General features: G+C 41.8%; 1 protein-coding gene across 4 annotated transcripts in view; it reads right to left on the minus strand.

Moving 5' to 3' along the window:
* ETFA (electron transfer flavoprotein subunit alpha) overlaps positions 1 to 19,867 on the minus strand; it is an 87,525-nt gene extending 67,658 nt beyond the window's left edge. For all 4 annotated transcript variants that reach the window (XR_010404930.1, XM_045899611.2, XM_064570075.1 and 1 more), the window contains exon 1: positions 19,705 to 19,867. Coding sequence is in view for 3 of the 4 variants with exons in the window: in XM_045899611.2 (XP_045755567.1) it covers positions 19,705 to 19,743 (39 nt within the window). In the remaining variant the exon portion in view is untranslated. The remainder of the gene's footprint in view (positions 1 to 19,704) is intronic.
* Positions 19,868 to 23,253: the final 3,386 nt, after the last annotated feature.

The following is a 23,253-nucleotide window of genomic DNA, read 5'->3' on the forward strand; positions in this document are numbered from 1 at the left end:
CCAGCTCTTGATTTTGGCTCAGGTCATGATTTTGGCTCAGGTCATGATCCAGCCCCGCACTTAGCCACTTAGCAGGTAGTCTGCTTGAGGATTTCTTTCCCTCTCCCTTTGCCCCTCCCCCTGCTCATGCTCACTTGCTCTATCTCAAATAAATAAGTAAACCTTTTTTTTTAAAAAGCGTAAGCAGTCAGACTCCAGAATTTGTGTTTTTAATTACTAGGTCACATCAAAGTACCATCATTTTTAAGTTCTTTTATATAGGTATCCCCAGCTTTTCAAAAATTCATTTTATGCCACTTCACTTTTATGAAAGACCTACATGTTTTCTTTGTTTTTCTTTCTTCCCTTTCTTTTTTTAAAGATTTTATTTATTTATTTTGACAGAGAGAGACACAGCAAGAAAGGGAACATGAGCAGGGTGAGTGGGCAAGGGAGAAGCAGGCTTCCTGCCGAGCAGGGAGCCCAATTGGGGCTCGATCCCAGGACCCTGGGATTATGATCTGAGTCGAAGGCAGACACTGAACGACTGAGCCACCCAGGCGCCCCCCTACCTAACCAAAAGAAATTGGAAGAGGATCTTCATTTTTATGAAAAAAGGTGAAAAGCAAAACTAGCATTCAGCATTTGTTTTGCAGCAAGCTGTACCCCAAAGTGCTTTACCGTGCACCCCAAAGCAGCAAGAGGGGCACCATCAAGCTCCTTCCCTGGAACTACACTCAGCATCAAGCCACCATAGATTTGAACTGTGTGAGCATTTGTGATTTGTCTTAATTTCTTTTGTGCATCCGTTAACAAGATGTATCCTATGATAACAGAAGAGCCTAAGAGAAGTTATTTCTTGAGTCTGAGAACACTAAAAAATGTTTCCGTATAAGTTAATGGCAACTGCTTCTTCACTTTACACTGTTTTAGCTTATGAAAGGTTTTATAGGAAAGCTCTATTTTGCATAGCAGGGGAAACCTGTAGATGGGTCATTCCTATAAGATTTCATTTAGCAAGTATTTTCCTGATTTTTAAAAAATAGCACTGATCAAAAAGAACCAAAAAAAGATGATGTAAAAGTTCTCTTTTCCAGCTCTAAACATTTTAGAGCCCTAAAATCCTACTTTAGGTATAAGCGTGGTATAGATAACTACTAAAGATTCAAAAAGGTCCATTACTGGAAAGGTTTTTAAACAAGTTACATTTTATTATCTTATGATCCATTGCATCTGTGTACTTTAGGGCCCTCTTTTTTTACGGGGGGAAAAAAGGAGCCAAATTCTTTAACATTTAAAGATAACTATAGAAAGACTTAATAAGGTAACAGTCCAGAAAGGAATCTCAACCTCTTGAAAACACTGAAATTACTTAATGCAGGCTGCTGTCACCATAAGCTCTGGCTCATCGACCTTATCTGGGCCCTCAAAATTGCCTGACAATGTTCTATGTTATCCACATTGGCACTTTCACTTTCCAAAGCAACTCTGATCAAATATCCCCTTCTGATGTTTCTCAATTGCTAATAGAGTCTGTTTCCTACTCTCAGAAGAGAGCCTCATTTCCTACTTCATTCACAATGAAAACTGAAGCCATTAGAGAGGACCTGCTTCACCTTCCTGATATCCAACAGAAATTACTGTCCCTGTCCTATCAAAAAGGAAGCTGCTACAGGTCCTAGATTTGATTGCTTTATCTGGGCTCTAGGTTCTGTCCTCTCAAATCTAGTTGGAAGACTTCTTTCTATCTCTCAGTAATATCTCTAACTTCTCCCATTTTCCAGAGCTGCTTCCCATCAACATTTAAACATGTTTGAGGCTCCCCAATTTTATTTATTTATTTTTTTTTTTTTTAAGATTTTATTTATTTATTTGACAGAGAGAGACATAGCGAGAGCAGGAACACAAGCAGGGGGAGTGGGAGAGGGAGAAGCAGGCTTCCCGCAGAGTGGGGAGCCGGATATGGGGCTCGATCCCAGGACCCTGGGATCATGACCTGAGCCGAAGGCAGACGCTTAAAGACTGAGCCACCCAGGCGCCCCTGCTGCCCAATTTTAAAGAAGCCCAAAATTAAAAACCCACTAGCACCATCTTCCACTCCAATTCTCTAATTCCTCAATTCCCATTCATGCCTCAACTGCTTGCACTCTGGCTTATGTCCTCACCAAAATTACCAACAGATACTTTTCAGGCTTTACCTTACTATTCTCACAGAAATATTTGAAATTATTGACTATTCACTTCTCATTTCCATGCCTTAATTTATAATTTACCACCTATAAAAGAATCACATATATATTGGAGGAAGGAGGGAGAAAGAGATGTTAAATCTCGTTCCTAAGTGCTAGACCTGAAATTAAGTTACTCTCTGCACTTTCAACTGCTTAACTTGCCTGTCTCCATCAAACACTCTCCAACTCAGCAGATCCAAATCTTAATTCATCTTTCCCCTGATCCTCTAGCTCCTTACCAGATTTTACATCCAGAGTTCTTCAGGAGATGTACCACTCTCTAACAAGCTGCCCAAACCATGATCTGAGAGTCATATCTGAGTTTTTTCTCAGCCCTCACATCCAATCGGCTACTAAAGTCATACCAATTCTCCCTTCTAAATAAAGTATCTCCTAAATCCATTCACTTCTCTCCATCATCAATGCTACCACCTAGGGCAGGCTTTTATCCTTCCCCTATAACACTCCAAACATCTTCCAACCCAGCTTTCTCCCCTCCAATCCATTTCTCTGTGATCTTTCCATGACACAAATCTAGCATGTTACTCCCCTGCCTAAAACACATCAATTGCTTCCTGCCCCCCTAGGATACAACTAGACTCTTCAGGTTGGCTTACCAGGCATTTATTTTATGGCGTGATCTCTCTCTCTAGCCATATATTCCTCTCTCCATTTACACCCTATTTTCAGATACTTGAACTTGCCCTGCTCTCTCTGACCCCCAGCCTTCCCTCACATTGTTCCCTCTACCTAGAGGACCTCTTCCCCTGTTACCCGATTAGCTTCCAGTCAATCATCCTTAAGTTTTCTGCTTAAATGCCAATCTTTCCAAGAAGCCTTAGTACAGGGCAGTGGTAAATAGTATAGGCTCTGAAGCCACCCTGCCTGGGTTTGAATTCCACTTCCACTGTAACTTCTCTGCGTCTTGGTTCCCCGATCATAAAATAGAGATGATGCTCTCACAACCTCACAGAGTTGTGAGAACTGAATTATTGGAATAGTGCCTAGAACATAAATCGCTCGATAAACATTAGCTAAACATAAAAACTTTCTTTGGATCTCCTTGGACTAGTTAACTTTGCTAGCACCAACAGAGTACACTGAATTGCCTTCATTATAGCTTATCACACTTGACTATATTCACCTGATTATTTTGCCTTCTCCACTTGATTTTGAGGACAGGGGCCATATCTGATTTTCTAACCACCATAACCCCAGCTTCTACTTTAGTGTCTAGCCCAGAGGAGATATCCAATAAATGAACTGAACACTGATTTTAAAAACCACTTCATCAAAAGAATGAGATGACAAGCCACAGACTGGGAGAAAACTATTTGCAAAAGACATTTAATAAAAGGCTGTAATCTAAAAGAACACAAAGAACTCTTAAAATTCAACAGTAAGAAACTGATTTTTAAATATGGGCAAAAGATCTGAACAGACACTTCACCAAAGAAGATATATGGACAGTAAATAAGCACATGCAAAGATGTTCAACATCATGTATTAGAGAACTGCAAATTAAAACAAAAATGAGATACTACTGCATACCTATTAGAACAGTGAAAATCCAAAACACTGACAACATCAAATGCTGGCGAGGATGTGGAGCAATAGGAACTCTGGTGGAAATTAAAAACTGTACAGCCACTTTGAAAGACAATGTGGCAGTTTCTTACAAAATTACTCTTGTCATATAATCCAATACTCATACTCATTGGTATTTACCCAAATGAGTTGAAAACTTATTTATATACAAAAGTCTGCATATGGATATCTACAGCAGCTTTATTCATAATTGCCAAAACTTGGTAGCAACCAAAAAGTCCTTCAGTAGGTAAATGGATAAACTGTAATTCATCCAGAAAACAGAATATTCAGCACTTTAAAAAAGAAAAAAAGGCGTTATCAGGCCATGAAAAGGCTACATACTGTACAGTTCCACTTAGACAACATGCTGGAAAGGCAAAGCTGGAGACAGTGAAAAGATCAGCAGTTGCCAGGGGTTGGGGGCAGAGGGGTTAGAGGGAAATAAGCAGAGCACAGATTTTAGGGCAGTGAAACTGTTCTGTATAATACTGTAACAGTGGATACATGCCACTGTACACTTGGGATACACCCACAGAATGTAGAACACTAAAAGTGAACCCTAATGTAAACTATGGAGTTTGGTTGATAATATGTAAATGGAACATCAACTGGAACAAAAGTACCACTCTGGAGCAGGATGCTGATAGTGCAGAAAGGTGGGGACAAGCAAGGGGAAATACATGGGAACTCTGTAGTTTCTGCTCAATTTTGCAGTGAATCTAAAACTGCTCCCCAAATAGTCTATTGTTTTTCACATATGGTCTATTTAAAAAAAAAAAATCTGTTGCTTTAAAAACATCCTTTAAATACTTCTACTCTATACACTGAGCTATAGAAAGCAATTAAGACTCTAGATCAGCCTTTCTCCAAGGCTGCTCATCTAAGCCACAGAAAATCTAAAAGACTGTTGTCTTAATTCTCCCAAGAATGAACATAACTAGGACCATTCTAGACACATAGGAGAGAAGTTAATTCATTGCATATAGTGGGTGCTTTAAATGCTTGTTGCCACCTTACACTTATATCTTCCTTTTGTATGTGTGAGTGTACAAGTTTATTGGGGAGTACTCCTGGAAACAACATCTATGAGCATCAAGGAGTCAGGACTGGGTAGTGGAGGAAGCTAAACTGCAAGAATGCAGTGCAGTCACAACAAAGATCTAGGCTGAACCCACAAAGTGCCATGGAGCTATGACGGCCCTTCAGAGTTATACAGAAATGAAACAAGGGTGCTACAGATCTTACTTTTCACACTGTGTCATTATTCCAGGACTATTTTTTCTTAATTTCCAGGGCTCCTTCAGCATGTTCCACCTTACCTTACACAAAATTCACATGGACGTTCGATTTTGTTTTAACAGTCAAACTAACACGACTGATGCTTTATTTCTGTTTCTAGCTCAACCCTGCAAATAATTCATATTTAAAAACCAGAATATCTAATAAGAACACATACAATATGAACAGAATTAAAATAAACAAGTGACTTAAGACAGACAAAACTCAAAAATGATGTTTTCATCTAAAGAAAATCCTCCACCCTATTACTTCATCACTCAATAACAATTATAAAGCACCTCAGTTTACAAATAATTTCAGATATCTTGTCAGTTTCCCCAGCCCCCTAATTAGATTATCCTCCCTGCCACTACATGTTCCCCAAATACCCTATACACCTGTTACATCGATCATACTTAAAATAATGTGTTCAATGTCTGTCTTCCTCATCTATCCACACCATGTGGGCAGGAATTAGGCGTGTCTGTTCCCCACTGTGAATTTAGTACCCACTAAGTGCCTGGCACACAGCTGGCACTCAAGAAATGTTTAGTGCCTGGGGCACCTGGGTGGCTCAGTCGTTAAGCGTCTGCCTTCAGCTCAGGTCATGATCCCAGGGTCCTGGGATCGAGCCCCACATCGGGCTCCCTGCTCTGCGGGAAGCCTACTTCTCACTCTCCCACTCCCCCTGCTTGTGTTCCCTCTCTCGCTGTCTCTCTCTCTCTAATAAAATCTTTAAAAAAAAAAAAAAAAGAAATGTTTAGTGACTAAATGAAATTTCCTCAGAATGATAAACTAAAAAGCAACTCTTTGTTATCTCAGTAGTAACTTAATTATCCAAGAACAGTATATAAACTTGTTAAATCACTACAACAGATACCCCATCATGCTTTCAGAAAACTTAGCAAAACTGATCAGACTTAAATAATAAAATGTGAAGTTTTCTTTCACATACCAACGACATACCTCATAGAGCTCACTGGCCTTTCTGAGAGGGTATACTTTTTGAGGGCAGGGCTAAAAGGGGTTATCATTCTCTCTCCACCCTTTCAGAGCCAAACTTCTTGAAAATAATATACCTGAGCACCAATTACTGCCTCATCTTTCTCTCCTTTACTCACAGCAAACTGGCTTTCACATCCACCATAAGACTGAATCCAATCTCTTCAAAGTCACTAACAACCTTGTTATAGCTAGATCCAATGAATATATTTTGGTCCTTCTCTTATTCAACCTTAACAGTGTTGACACTGCCTTTGATTTTTTCAGTCTTTGGTGTAACCAAGAGATTTACTGCTCAGGAGTTCCTGCTATGACTTGAACTCTGTGTTCATGTAGTAAACTACCGTAGGTGTTAGAAGAAAAAAAAAAAGCTGGATTCTAACTCCCTGCTTTACCCTTACAAACCCACTCAAACCTAACGTAGTAAGAATAATTTTAACCTACTCCCCGCCCCCCCATCATCTTTGAAAACGAAGTGAGATATGGGTAAGGGGAAGGACAACATGAGGGTCTTTTTGCTTCTTAACTCAAAAATAAAAAGGTAGGAATAAACTATAAAATCTTTCCAAGTTCTGGGGCACCTGGGTGGCTCAGTTGGTTAAACATCTGCCTTCGGCTCAGGTCATGATCCCACAGTCCTGAGATGGAGCCCCGTGTCCAGCTCCCTGCTCAGTAGGGAGCCTGCTTCTCCCTCTCCCCTCTACTCTCCCACCCCACTTACGCTCTCCCTCTCTCTCTCAAGTAAATAATATCTAAAAAAAATAATCTTGGGGCGCCTGGGTGGCTCAGTTGGTTAGGCGACTGCCTTCGGCTCAGGTCATGATCCTGGAGTCCCGGGATCGAGTCCCGCATCGGGCTCCCTGCTCGGCGGGGGGTCTGCTTCTCCCTCTGCCCTCTTCCCTCTCGTGCTCTCTGTCTCTCATTCTCTCTCTCTCAAATAAATAAATAAAAAATCTAAAAAAAATAAAATAAAATAATCTTCCCAAGTTCTAATGAAAAAGATAAATAATATGTAATTAAAGTCACCTATCCCTATTTTAACATACATTTTGTAATATAAAATGTATAGTACATTTTTGTACTTAAAATAAATAACTTACTTTAACCTCTTTAATAATAAAATATGGTAGCTTTTAATCATTACTAGAAATGTCATATGACATTGATTATAATATTAAAAACACACTCAATTTACTTCACTTTAAAAACAGACAAGACCCTTAGTAGACACATTGGCAGGCAGCGTAATTTTACAGAATTCACTTTATACAATAAATCTTTTAGAACCATCGAAATTGGCTCTCTTTCTTCTTTCAAAAGAAATTAAAATTTGCATGCAAATTACACAGTTCAATCTCATTTGTCAATGATAGGGCATGGACTCTGAAAAATGTCATGTTTCTTCACACCAATTTCATAGCTTCTGAATCATGATTGTTATGCCTCCCCGTCTGGCAATGAATACAAAAACAGGAACATTCAAATGCCCTTGAAAAGGGTTGCTTCACTCTCCACATAAAGTATTTCTTTGGTATCTTAATTAGTCAACAAATCAATTTCAAATGCAAATGAATATAAAATAATACTCATAATTCAGATTGATTTCCCCACAAGAATGTTAACTAATTGCAAATGCCTACCTATTTTCCTCTTAATGTGTTCTCTAGCTCTTTATTGTAGATGTAAAATACCACCTCCATTAAACAGATGACATTGAAGAGCCCCCCAAAGATGAAGGACTTTGCTCAAGGGCACAAATCAGGTCAATACTAGAAACAACTTGGATACGAAATGCAAGTCATTTAACTTACGTTCTAACAATTTAAGGTATCTTTTTTTTTAACTGCAGTAAATAACACTTATAAAATTTATCATCTTAATCTTCTTTTTAAAAGATTTTATTTATTTATTTGACAGGGAGAGACATAGTGAGAGAGGGAACACAAGCAGGGGGAATGGGAGAGAGAGAAGCAGGCTTCCCGCCAAGCAGAGAGCCCGATGTGGGACTCGCTCATGACCTGAGCCCAAAGGCAGACTCTTAATGACTGGGCCACCCGGGCACCCTCATCTTAATCATTTTTAAGTGCGGTTACTATATACACATTGTTAACAGTTCAAGACAACCTTTTAATAATCTATTATTAAAAATATAGATTTGTAGAAATATACCTTCCTAAATAACTCATGGTTAGCTACAGAACAAATTTTTTAAATTTCAAGAGTAGGGATTTCAGATAAGCTCCTTGACTTTATGACATCACTGATGTATAAATGCTAAGGTTCAGAGACGATGGCCAAAAAAGAATTCTTGAGATGTCTTCAGTGCAAAAAGGTGGTTTTATTAAAGCACGGAGACATGACCTGTGGCAGAAAGAGCTATACTGGCGCTATGTCGGGTGACTAGCTACTGAGGGGCTAGCCATTGTTAGGGAAAGGTCATTTATTACTGTCTATAACCTTCGTCATGAGACCCTTCAGATTAGAAGGCCATATTTTTTTTTTCAAGATTTTATTCATTTATTTGACAGAGAGAGGGAACACAAGCAGGAGGAGTGGGAGAGGGAGAAGCAGGCTTCCTGCTGAGCAGGGAGCCCGATATAGGGCTCGATCCCAGGACCACCTGAGCCCAAGGCAGACACTTAATGACTGAGCCACCCAGGCGCCCCTAGTAGTCCATATTCTTGGAGGATGATTGCAAACATGTATCTTGAGGGTAAAGATAAAGGAAGTTTCCAAAGGAATTTATATGTTAAAGAAGACTTACAGGATCCTGGGAGTCAGAGTAATGTTAATCATAAAGGGAGGTGAGTTCCTAGAGGAAGGTCACTCTACCTGTTTCAAGGACTTGTCAGTGGGCTGTAGGCAATAAGGAAATTTAATTTTCTTCTTTTGCATTTGTTTCCCACATCATCATTAGAAAACAGGAGCCAGAGGGACTCCCACTTTAGAAATATAGGACTTGAGAGCATCAAAAAATTAAGATAGTGAGGCACCTATGTGGCTCAGTCAGTTAAGCAGCCAGCTTTTGATTTCAGTGCAGGTCATGATCTCAGGGTCCTGGGATGGAGCCCCATGTTGGTCTCTGCACTCAGCGGGGAATCTACTTGAGGATTCTCTCTCTCTCTCTCCCTGTGCCTCCCCCACCAACACAAGCTCGGGGGCGCACACATTCTCTCTCTAAAATAAACCTTTTTTTAAAAATGTGATATTAGAGGGAGGAGCAAGATGGCAGAGCAGTAGGAGACCTGAATTTCGTCTGGTCCCAGGAATTCAGCCAGATAGGGATCAAACCATTCTGAACACCTACAAATTCAATAGGAGACTGAAGAAAAAAATAGCAGCAACTCTCTGAACAGAAAAGCAACCACTTACTTTCTGGAAGGTAGGATGTGCGGAGAAGTGAATCCGAGGCAATAATCGGGAGGATAGATGGCGGGGGAGGGGGCCTCCGGCGGCCACTTCCAGCCAAGTGATAGAGCAGCACAGCACAAAATCGAAAATTTAGAAGTCGGCTCCACTGAGGGACGTTGCTCCAGTGGCTAAGCGGGGGTGGGGGGGGTGGGGGGGTGGAACCATTGCTGGGACAGTGTGGTCTCAGGACCCTCGGGATCACAGAAAGACCGGGGGTGCCTGAGTGCGGCAGAGCTCCCAGGTATCCGAGCAGGGAAGCCGGCTGCAGAGACGGAGCTGAGGAGTGGGCTCCCAGCTTGGGGTTGCCATAAACCGAGCACACTGCAGGGATCTGCTGGGTTTGGAGACTCCACACGGGGTCAGATGCCAGAGATAGAAATGCTCGGTCACAGGCCAGGTGAGCAAGGAGTGCGGCCAGAGACCGGGGAGATGGGAGTGAATGACTGCTTTCTCTGGGGGCTCACTGAGGAATGGGGCCTCGAGTTCTTGGCTCCTCTGGGGCAGAGACTGGGAAGCCACCATTTTCACTCTCGTCCTCCAAAGCTGCACGGAAAGCTTGCAGGGAACAAAAGCTCCCGAAAGCAAACCTGAGCAGATTACTCAGCCCGGACTGGCAAGGGCGGGGCAATTTCACCTCCGGCAAAGACCTTTGGGAACCACAGCAACAGGCCCCTCCCCCAGAAGATCAGCAAGAACAGCCAGCCAAGACCAAGTTTACCCATCAATGAGAACGGCAGAACTCCAGCGCTAGGGGAATACTGCACATAGAATTCATGGCTTTTTCCCCATGATTCTTTAGTCTTTCACCAAAGTTATTTTTTTTTACTTTCTTTTTTTTTTAATTTTTCTTTTTCCCTTTTTCAACCAACATCTTATCGATCCCTTTTAAAAAAAAATCTTTTTTATTTTTCATTTTTAGAGTCATATTCTATCCCTTCATAGTAGTTAACCTTATTTTTGGTATATATATATATATATAAGTTGTTTTCTCTTTAAAATTTTAGGATACAGTTTCTTCTAACAGACCAAAATATACCCTAAATCTCTAGCATATGGCTTTGTTCTAGTCTCCTGCCTGATCACATTCTCTCCCTTTTTTTTCCTCTTTAAATCCTCCTCTTTCTTTTTTCAACCAACTCCTTATCTTATCAACTCCTTTTATAAAATCTTTTATAATTTTCATCTTTACAGTCATATTCCATCCCTTCATCGTATTTACCCTTATCTTTGTACATATATAAGTTTTTCTTTCTTTAAAATTTTGGGAGGCACTTTCTTCTAACAGACAAAAATATGCCCAAAATCTAGTGTGTGGCACTGATCTATGCACCAGCCTGATCATATTTGATCATATTCTGTTTTGTTGTTTGTTTTTATCTTTTTCTTTTTTTTCCTCTCTCTCTTTTTTCTTTCTTTCCTTTTCTCTTCCTCTGGTTTCAGGTATCTTCTGATTTGTTTAGTGTAGATTTTTCTGGAGTCATTGTTACCCTGTTAGTATTTTGTTCTCTCATTCATCTATTCTCCTTTGAACAAAATAACAAGATGGAAAAAATCACCTCAAAAAAAAAGAACAAGAGGCAGTACCGACTGCCAGGAACCTAATCAATATGGACATTAGTAAGACATCAGAACTAGAGTTCAGAATGGCGATTTTAAAGATACTAGCTGGGCTTGAAAAAAGCATGGAAGATGTTAGAGAAACCCTTTCTGGAGAAATAAAAGAACTAAAATCTAACCAAGTCAAAATCAAAAAGGCTATTAATGAGGTGCAATAAAAAATGGGGGCACTAACTGCTAGGATAAATGAGGCAGAAGAGAGAATTAGTAATATAGAAGACCAAATAATGGAAAATAAAGAAGCTGAGAAAAAGAGAGCTAAACAACTACTGGATCACGAGGGCAGAATTCGAGAGATAAGCGATACCATACGACAAAACAATATCAGAATAATTGGGATCCCAGAAGAAGAAGAGAGAGGGGCAGAAGGTATAATGGAGCAAATTATAGCAGAGAACTTCCCTAATTTGGGGAAGGAAACAGGCATCAAAATCCAGGAGGCACAGAGAACCCCCCTCAAAATCAATAAAAATAGGTCAACACCCCGACATCTAATAGTAAAACTTACAAGTCTCAGAGACAAAGAGAAAATCCTGAAAGCAGCTCGGTACAAGAGTTCTGTAACCCACAATGGTAGAAACATTAGATTGGCAACAGATCTATCCACAGAGACCTGGCAGGCCAGAAAGGACTGGCAGGATATATTCAGGGCACTAGATGAGAAAAATATGCAGCCAAGAATACTGTATCCAGCTAGGCTGTCACTGAAAATAGAGGGAGAGATAAAAAGCTTCCAGAACAAACAAAAACTAAAGGAATTTGTAAAGCACGAAACCAGCCCTACAGGAAATATTGAAAGGGGTCCTCTAAGCAAAGACAGAGCCTAAAAGTAACATAGACCAGAAAGGAACACAAACAATATACAGTAACCGTCACCTTACAGGCAATACAGTGGCACTAAATTCCTATCTTTCAATAGTTACCCTGAATGTAAATGGGCTAAATGCCCCAATCAGACTGGATACAAAAACAAGACCCATTGATAGGCTGTCTGCAAGAGACTCATTTTAGACCCAAAGATACCCCCAGATTGAAAGTGAGGGGATGGAAAACCATTTACCATGCTAATGGACACCAAAAGAAAGCTGGGGTGGCAATCCTTATATCAAACAAATTAGATTTTAAACCAAAGACTATAATAAGAGATGAGGAAGGACACTATACCCTACTTAAAGGCTCTATCCAACAAGAAGATCTAACAATTGTAAATATCTGTGCCCCTAACATGGGAGCAGACAATTATATAAGCCAATTAATAACAAAAGCAAAGAAACACATTGACAACAATACAATACTAGTGGGGGACTTTAACAGCCCCCTCACTGAAATGGACAGATCAAATAAGCAAAAGATCAACAAGGGAATAAAGACTTTAAATGACACATTGGACCAAATGGACTTCACAGATATATTCAGAACATTCCATCCAAAGCAACAGAATACACATTCTTCTCTAGTGCCCATGGAACATTCTCCAGAATAGATCACATCCTAGGCCACATTCAGGTCTCAACCGGTACCAAAAGACTGGGATCATTCCATGCATATTTTCAGACCACAATGCTTTGAAACTCGAACTCAATCACAAGAGGAAAGTTGGAAAGAACTCAAATACGTGGAGACTAAAGAGGTTCCTACAAAGGAATGAATGGGTCAACCAGGAAATTAAAGAAGAATTAAAAAAATTCATGGAAACAAATGAAAATGAAAACACAACTGTTCAAAATCTTTGGGATGCAGCAAAGGCAGTCCTAAGAGGAAAGTATATAGCAATACAAGCCTTTCTCAAGAAACAAGAAAGGTCTCAAATATACAACCTAACCCTACACCTAAAGGAGCTGGAGAAAGAACAGCAAATAAAGGCAAAATCCAGCAGAAGAAGAGAAATAATAAAGATCAGAGCAAAAATCAATGAAATAAAAACCAAAAGAACGGTAGAACAGATCAACAAAACTAGGAGCTGGTTCTTTGAAAGAATTAACAAGATTGATAAACCCCTGGCCAGACTTATCAAAAAGAAAAGAGAAATGACCCAAATAAATGAAATTATGAATGAAAGAGGAAAGATCACAACCAACACCAAAGAAATACAAACAATTATAAGAACACATTATGAGCAACTCTATGCCAGAAAATTAGATAATCTAGAAGAAATGGATGCATTCCTAGAGATGTTTCAACTACCAAAACTGAACCAGCAAGAAATAGAAAACCTGAACAGACCTATAACCACTAAGGAAATTGAAGCAGTCATCAAAAATCTCCCAACAAACAAAAGCCCAGGGCCAGATGGCTTCCCAGGGGAATTCTATGAAACATTTCAAGAAGAATTAATACCTATTCTTCTGAAACTGTTCCAAAAAATAGAAACGGAAGGAAAACTTCCAAACTAGTTTATGAGGCCATCATTACCTTGACCCCCAAACCAGACAAAGACCCCATCAAAAAGGAGAATTACAGACCAATATCCTTGATGAACATGGATGCAAAAATTCTCACCAAAATACTAGCCAATAGGATCCAACAGTACATTAAAAGGATTATTCACCATGACCAAGTGGGATTTATCCCTGGGCTGCCAGGTTGGTTCAACACCTGCAAATCAATCAATGTGATACAATACATTAATAAAAGAAAGAACAAGAACCATAGGATCCTCTCAATAGATGTAGAAAAAACATTTGACAAAGTACAGCATCCTTTCTGGATCAAAACTCTACAGAGTATAGGGATAGAGGGTACATACCTCAATACCATAAAAGCCATCTATGAAAAACCCACAGCCAATATCATTTTCAATGGGGAAAAACTGAGAGCTTTCCCACTAAGGTCAGGAACATGGCAGGGATGTCCACTCTCACCAATGCTATTTAACCTAGTATTAGAAGTCCTAGCCACAGCAATCAGACAACAAAAAGAAATAAAAGGCATCTGAATCAGCAAAGAAGAAGTCAAACTCTCAACTCTTTGCAGATGATATGATATTTTATGTGGAAAACCTAAAAGACTCCACCCCAAAACTGCTAGAACTCATACAGGAATTCAGTAAAGTGGCAGGATATAAAATCAATGCACAGAAATCAGTGGCATTCCTATACACCAACAAGGAGACAGAAGAAAGAGAAATTAAGGAGTCGATCCCCTTTACATTGCACCCAAAACCGTAAGATACCTAGGAATAAATCTAAGCAAAGAGGCAAAGAATCTGTACTCAGAAAACTATAAAATACTCATGAAAGAAATTGAGGAAGACACAAAGAAATGGAAAAACATTCCATGCTCATGGACTGGAAGAACAAATATTGTGAAGATGTCAATGCTACCTAGAGCAATCTACACATTCAATGCAATCCCTATCAAAATACCATCAACTTTTTTCAAAGAAATGGAACAAATAATCCTAAAATTTGTATGGAACCAGAAAAGACCCCGAATAGCCAGAGGAATGTTGAAAAAGAAAAGCAAAGCTGGTGGCATCATAATTCCAGACTTCAAGCTCTATTACAAAGCTGTCATCAAGACAGTATGGTACCGGCATAAAAACAGACACATAGATCAATGGAATAGAATAGAGAGCCCAGAAATGGACCCTTAACTCTATGGTCAACTAATCTTCGACAAAGCAGGAAAGAATGTCCAATGGAAAAAAGACAGTCTCTTCAACAAATGATGTTGGGAAAATTGGACAGCCACATGCAGAAGAATGAAACTGGACCATTTCCTTACACCACACACAAAAAATAAACTCAAAATGGTTGAAAGACCTCAATGTGAGATAGGAGTCCATCAAAATCCTAAAGGAGAACACAGGCAGCAACCTCTTCAACCTCAGCCGCAGCAACTTCTTCCTAGAAACATCGCCAAAGGCAAGGGAAGCAAGAGCAAAAATGAACTACTGGGACTTCATCAAGATAAAATGCTTTGGCACAGCAAAGGAAACAGTCAACAAAACCAAAAGACAACCGACAGAATGGGAGAAGATATCTGCAAATGACATATCAGATAAAGGGCTATTATCCAAAATCTTATAAAGAACTTATCAAACTCAGCACCCAAAGAATAATCCAATCAAGAAATGGGCAGAAGACATGAACAGACATTTTTCCAAAGAAGACATCCAAAAGGCCAACAGACACATGAAAATGTGCTAAACACTGCTCGACATCAGGGACTCCAAATTAAAACCTCAATGAGATACCACCTCACACCAGTCAGAATGGCTAAAATTAACAAGTCAGGAAACGACAGATGTTGGCGGGGATGCGGATAAAGGGGAACCCTCCTACACTGTTGGTGGGAATGCAAGCTGGTGCAGCCACTCTGGAAAACAGTATGGAGGTTCCTCAAACAGTTGAAAATAGAGCTACCATACAACTCAGCAATTGCACTACTGGGTATTTACCCCAAAGATACAAATGTATGGATCCGAAGGGGTACATGCACCCCGATGTTTATAGCAGCAATGTCCACAATAGCCAAACTGTGGAAAGAGCCAAGATGTCCATCAACAGATGAATGGATAAAGATGATGTGGTATATATATACAATGGAATATTATGCAGCCATCAAAAGGAATGTGATCTTGCCATTTGCAACGACATGGATGGAACTGGAGGATATTATGCTGAGTGAAATAAGTCAATCAGAGAAAGACATGTATCATATGACCTCACTGATACGAGGAATTCTTAATCTCAGGAAACAAACTGAGGGTTGCTGGAGTGGTGGGGGGTGGGAGGGATGGGTGGCTGGGTGATAGACATTGGGGAGGGTATATGCTATGGTGAGCGCTGTGAATTGTGTAAGACTGTTGAATCACAGACCTCTCCCTCTGAAACAAATAATACATTATATGTTAAAAAAAAAAAAAAGAAGATAGCAGGAAGGGGAAAATGAAGGGGGGGGAATTAGAGGGGAGACAAACCATGAGAGACTATGGACTCTGAGAAACAAACTGAGGTTTCTAGAGGGGAGGGGGGTGGGGGGATGGGTTAACCTGGTGATGGGTATTAAAGAGGGCACGTACTGAATGGAGCACTGGGTGTTATATGCAAACAATGAATCACGGAACACTACATCATAAACTAATGATGCATGGTGATTAACATCACCTAATAAAAAAAATGTGATATTAATGGATTACAATCTACTAAATAAAGGATCCATAATAAATACATAGATAAGCAAGAAGGAAATGTTTTTCCTTATAATAGAATGCTAATAAATGTAGAAGGAATGATGGAATTAAAAAAATTACCATTTTACATTTTAGTAATAATTTCTCTTAACAACAATAGATGTTAAGACTAATGGGTGAAAGTCTGATGAGAAACAAGAGATTTACATAATCTCAATGTATCTCCCTACAAATTAGTTAAAAATCACAAAGGTAAAAGTAGTAACTTGTTAGTGGAAAAACTTGGTGAACAACACTTTAGCTAAGTAAAGTTAGTATCACCAATAATGGGATAAATCAACATTACGAGCCTCCTAACATGATGCACTGAGAACACATATCACTTCTGCGAGACTCCCACCAAAATAACCAAGAGGAAACACCAGACAAACCTAAATCGGAAACAGTCAACAAAAAAGAAGGCCTGCACTCTTCAAAAATATCAATGCCAGGGGCGCCTGGGTGGCTCAGTTGTTAAGCGTCTGCCTTCGGCTCAGGTCATGATCCCAGGGTCCTGGGATCGAGCCCTGCATCGGCCTCCCTGCTCAGCGGGGAGCCTGCTTCTCCCTCTCTCACTCCCCCTGCTTGTGTTCCCTCTCTCGCTGTGTCTCTCTCTGTCAAATAAACAAATCTTTAAAAGAAAAAGTCAATGCCATCAAAGCTAAAGAAAGGCTGAGGAGCTTTTCTAACAAAGACTAAAGAGACATGAAAACTAAATGCAAGGCATGATCCTGGTCTACCCTAAACCAAACTGTTAGAAAAATTGCTATAAATGATATTAATGCGACAACTGGCAACATATGAATGTCTGCAATTAGATAACAGTACTGTATCACTGTTAAAATTCCTGACTTTGTCAATTTTACTGCGGAAATGAAAGTGAACCTCCTTGTTCTCAGAAAATACACACTGACTTACTTAAGAATAAGGGGCATGTCTGCAACACATTCTCAAATGGTTCAGAAAAATAATAGGGGCACCTGGGTGGCTCAGTCAGTTGAGTGGCCAACTCTTGGTTTCAGCTCAGGTCAGGATCTCGGCTCCATGAATCCAGCTCCACAGGATTCTGCTTCTGGATTCTCCCTCTTCCTCCCTCTGGCCCTCCCCCAGAGTGCATGTGCTGGGGCGCGCTCTCTTTCTCTCGCTCTCTCTCTCTCATGCATGCACACGCGCTTTCCCTCAAATAAATAAATCATAAAAAAAAAAAAAATAAAGGAGAAAGAAAAATAAGTATATATGAAAAGAAATAAAGCACATGTGCCAAACTATTAACAACTAGTAAAACTGAAAGGGTTTTGAGAATTATGTACACTATTCTTACAGCTTTCCTGTAAGTTTGAAATTATTTCAAAATTTAAAAAGTTAAATATGTATGTGTATTTATGGATCTATTTTAGAAGTGTTCCCGCCACTTCCTTATATTCTTGAAATTCAACTCTGAAACATTCTTATGACTTTAGGGCAACTACTCTACTTAGCTTGACTTCATATTTTCAAAGTAAGTCAAGGTCAAACTTTTTGGCAAACCACAATAAAGATTTGGAAATACCGTGTATGTCTATTGGCAAATTGTGTTAAACTTAAGCTAATCATTCCATTTTTTCTGTTAGATCTATAAAACATCTGAGTCCTAAATTGCCCCCACTAAAATTATTTCACTTATTTTTTTTTAAAGATTGTATTTATTTAAAGAGAGAGAGAACACAAGCGGGGTGGGGGGCAGAAGGAGAAGCCAACTCCCCACTGAGCAGGGAGCCAGACATGGGGCTCGATCCCAGGACCCTGATATCATGACCTGAGCTGAAGGCAAACACTTAATCAACTGAGCCACCCAGGCGCAAGATTATTTCACTTATGCCAGACTCCTAACCTGCCCACAAAACTACCTTCTAATTACTGCATAGCTATTTTTCTGCCAGTCTGACTCTGATACGTGGGATTTTCCCAAATCAATGACTTTAACTTGTTTATATCTGTATCTTCTGAGGAAAAAAAATCTCCTGGGATAAAGAATGAGCAATGGGGGCGCCTGGGTGGCTCAGTCGTTAAGCGTCTGCCTTCGGCTCAGGTCATGATCCCAGGGTCCTGGGATCGAGCCCCACATCGGGCTCCCTGCTCGGCGGGAAGCCTGCTTCTCCCTCTCCCACTCCCCCTGCTTGTGTTCCCTCTCTCGCTGTGTCTCTCTCTCTGTCAAATAAATAAATAAAATCTTTAAAAAATAAAAAATAAAAAATAAATTAAAAAAAAAAAAGAATGAACAATGCCCTGAAGGATGGGGATTTGAACTTTTCTCACAGGAGACAGGGACACACAGGACTTTTTTTTTTTTTTAATGAAACAAGGAATACACAGAAAAAGAACCTACAGACATCTAGGAAGATTGCCAGCTATGTCTCAGTTAGAAAAATCTCTGTGGTGTGATGGGAAAATATGCATGCATAAAACAACCTGTAGAAAAAGTACAAAACATCAGCAAGGTTTCTGACCCAGTTTAACAATCTTGTTTTTCAGTTAACCTAATTGTAAACTGGAAAACTTATAGAATCCACAATATAAATTGTTACTTGACTTGTAATGGGTCAACCTCCAAATACTATTGTCCCATAGCATAAAGACAAAAATATACTTTCTATCAGTATTTCTCACAAGAGAAAAATGTGGTAAACTCATGATTTGTCACTAAGGAAAGTATCAAAAACTTACCACTATCAACAGTTCCCTGGCTCTTTAACCAACAATCTACTACTGGTTTAAAAGCAGGTCAGCCTGTAGTATGAAAAGATGCCTGCTTTTCAAAACTGACTAAAGCTGTCAACTTGGATGGTTGACTTTACACTACAATCATCTATCCTCAGCACTGCCCCAATAGCCAGGGAGCACAGCAAGTTTCCACAAAATCACCCTTCCAGCCCCCCAGTCCCCCAGACTGTGAGCGGATGCCAGCAGCCACGACGCGCCCAGAGAAAAGGTTTTAATTTCTCCAGAAACGTTGGCTTCCAGGTGAATTCAGGTTTTAAACTCTTTCCAAAAGGGCCTCCCAGCAGCGACATTTTCCTCCCTCCGCTGGTGATTCCCGGGGACGTGGCAGCCTGCTCCCCGCCAACGTGGAGAACCCGGCGGCCTGGGAGAGCGCGGAGTAAACCCGGAGGTGGGGGGCGGCGGGGGGGGAAGCAGAAGCGCAGCTTCATACTTGAGGTCACCCTGACCTCTGACTTCGCCCCCGCCCCCCAACGCTGGCGACCCGGAAGGAGTCCAGAGCAGGCCCCAAAACTCTGAGCCCGAGCTACAGATCGGGCTGGGCCCGTCTGCGTTAAGGCCGGTCAGGTCTGTGGGAGACGATGACCTTCGCCAAGACTCTCACAGGGACAGCACACTGAGGCCGGACCGTCACCGGTCCCGGCCCACCCCTCCGGGACTCACCGCCCGCCTGAGCCGCCCTGGAGCCGCAGCTCGGAACATGGTCTCTGCTCCCGTCCGCTCGAAACACCGTCACCCTTCCAGCGCCGGGAGCCGAAACCCGCCTCTGGGAGTCACTATAACGCTCGCGAGACGCGCGAACGAGAGCGGAAACACTTCAGGCGAAGAGCGGGAGCTCACGGATTCTGTCTGCCCATTGGGCAGTCGCGCAACCAATGGGGACGGCGGAAAGTTAGGGCCCAGACTTGGAAGTAGGGAGAAGGTGAGGCTTTGCTCTGGGAGGTCGCGGATGCCGAAGGCCTGGCAGAGCTGGTGACTTAGAGGTGACGGTGGCCCAGAAGGCCTCTCAGCCCCACGGTGGGCACCGTTGTTACAGTGAACTTTCCCCCTGAGCTGCTGACGTCACTCTCCTGGCTTCCCAGCCCTCTCCAATTATTCTTTTGCTCGCTCATTTACTCGTATCAATGCTACACACCTGTAACGTGCTGAACATATTTTCCATGTCAGGGGAATATAATAAAAGGATGCATGAGATGTTGACCTCACCAGACTCTGGAGGAAACATACAAATAAACATATCATTCCTTTATGGAAAGAGGGATTCACCAAACTGTTGATATTTGAGCTAGGTTCTAGAAAAAAGAACCCTGTGGGCAAAAACCCATAAGGGGAAGGTCCAAGGACAGGGACAGGACCATGTGCTGCCTGCAGAAAGAGGCAAATGGCTGGAACAATAGACTGGGCAAGGCTTTGGATGTGGATGACTTGGGGCCCACCCTGGCCCTCTCCTCTCCCCACTCTGCCTGTCATTGGGCACCCCACCCACATCCTGGCTTTAGTGCCTTTGGCTGCCAAATCTCTCCTGACCTTTGGATCCACATATATACCAGCCTACTTGGGCATCTCCTCAGGAAGTCCCGGAACATCTCAAACCCACACAATTGACAACATCCCCTTCCAGATTTAATTCTCCTATATTCCCTTTTTCAGGGAATGCTTTCCACCTCCACGCAGCTGCTCAAACCAGAAACCTAGGGACCATCCTTGACTCCTTTCTCTCCTTCATTCCCTTATCCTACCAGTCACTAAATTCTAGCGACTCCACTCCTAAACAGCTCCCAAATCCATCTAGGACTCTCTTCTACCCGACTCCGTGTTTGGATTGCTCTAGTTTCCTTCTTACTGTTCTCCCAGCTTCTAGTCTTCACCCTCCAATCCATCTCCCACTGCAACCAAAGAGCTCTTTCAAAAGGGTAGATTGGTGATGTTACTCCCCTGTTGAACACACTTTAGTGACCCCCTATGGGCTTTTAAGATGAAATGCAAACCCCTTAACATGACATATAAGCCCTATTAGCTCACATAGGGCTTATATGTCAAGGATACACATTTTTGTTCATTTGTTTATTGCTGATTTGTTTGCATGGGAATGTAGGTTCTCTGGAGCAAGAACTTTGAGTCAACAAACATTTTAAGGGCCCCGTGCTCAGATTTTGCTCTTTCCACTTTCCTCTTCCCCACCTCTACTCCACCTTTAACACTCCACTCAGGGGACATTTCTTCTGTAGCGTCTTCCCTGATCTTCCAGGATAAACGAATCCTTCCCTCTTTTTCATCCTCCTGGTTCTGTGAACAATGAGGGGAGGACTCAGCTTGAACATAAGCTGCAACCACCTAGATGATGTCTGTGCCCATGAGGAGACTGGAGCTGTTGGATGCCCTCCAGTGAATCGTCTGTGGAAGGGACAATTTAGTGTTCCACTTATCACTGCATTTGCCTCCCAGTCCGGTCCCCCACTCGATTCTTATCTGAGTCCTGTGGAAGTGGAAGGAAGAGGGTGGAGTACTTTAAGTAAAAACTGAAAGGGATATTTAACTAAAAAACCATGTCAAAAATGGGTACACAAACTAACCTCCTTCCATGCCTCCCCACCCATGACAAAGCATAACACAAAAGTGGGGAGAACATGCCCCAGCCTCACCCCCATGGGACAGCTCTGGCACCTCCCAGGCTGCAGTGAATCAACGGCATCTGTGCCCGCAGAGGTGCAATACCCACAGAGTAGAGCGGTTCCTAGCAGAGCAGAGCCAGAGGAGAGGAAAAGGCAGAAAACTGCCGAAGTCTGTGATAACGGACCAGACCTACTCCTGAACACACGTGAGACGCCCCCTAGGGACTTTGTGGGGGAGTTTTATGTTTACCTGGAGGTCAAGTTCCACCAAAACGTGAACGCTAAAACATTTATATTAGAGGATTTTCTACATACATATTTGGATGTCTGTCGCTCCCACTCAGTTATGAGATACTTTGGTAGCAAGACCCATGGTTTTTACTACCTGGTTCATGTTTGTGGATGTTCAGTGAGTGGAAAAGGAAGAGGTGGGTGGGGAAAGGGAGGGTGGATTTGCCACAGCCAACCCTAGAAGGCCTACTCCAGTCTATTTTGGAAAACACCTCACCATCTTCTTTCCTCTTCACAGGCCAGTTTCAGGAGAGCTCCCCCAGGATTCCTGGTGGAAACGTAGAAGAGGAGGGTGAGTGGGACAAACTACAGCCCCAACTACTGCACCTGTCCATGGGCCACAACTGATACTCATTGTCTCCCTACTTGTTTTCAATCCTAAATTCCCCTCCCCCTCAGCTAGCATCTCCTCTGGTCTTAGTGGCTTACCTGACCACCACAATTTCTCAGGGGCTCAGGGTTGCTGCACTTGTCCATTTATTGTCAAAATTGAGCAAGAGAGTACTGAGAAGCACCCAAGTAGATCACTCCAGGCCAAGATGATGACTTTCCTTCTTGCCTGCTGGTCCCTGCAAACAAGGTGTCCAAAGTGCTCAGGTAGCTACTGTAGCTTAGTTCAATAGGACTCTTGCCTTGTCCTCTTGTGGAAGATTCCCCCTTTGGGGACAAATGCCTCTAACCCTGCAGAGCCCAGAGTTGTGAGATTTGGAAGCCCAAATTCTACAAGTGCCCACTGAGAGTAATGGTAGTAGGTCTCTCCTGCTTCTACCCTGTGGTTCCTGGGTCCATGTATTCTTCTGACTGGGGACACAGCACCATATAAAGGTCTTTGATTCAAGATGTACGTAGCATCCCGGAAGATGAAGTCTATCCTCATAAAGTATTGCCTCCAAGCTGGCACTCCGAGTGGGCCTTCAGGAGGCCATTCTGATGCCCTTTCAGGCCAGCAGCTTCTGGGTGGTCCAGTCTATGACTAGATGAGTGAATCCTGTGATCAGGGACTCATTCCTGAACCTCCACTTCAGTGAGTTGGGTCCCTGATCTGACATGATATTATGTAAGATCTTGTGCTGGTGAATGAAATATTCAAAAAGCCCTCAGGTAGCGGTACTGGATAGGATCCTGTGGGCAAGAAAGGTAAACAGTACCCAGAATATATGTTAATTCCTGCCAGGATGAATCATGGCTTCTCCAGGATGGAAGGAGTTCAATGTAGTCAACTTGTTACTACATGGCCAACTGGTCTCCTGGAGGACTGCTATCATACTGGGGATATATTCAGCAGCTACAGTAGCTAGCAGTAGTCCTT

Source organism: Mirounga angustirostris, unplaced genomic scaffold (genome assembly GCF_029215605.1).
Source record: "Mirounga angustirostris isolate CCGP_5_RB_7025 unplaced genomic scaffold, mMirAng1.0.hap1 SCAF_9, whole genome shotgun sequence".
NCBI lineage: Eukaryota > Metazoa > Chordata > Mammalia > Carnivora > Phocidae > Mirounga > Mirounga angustirostris.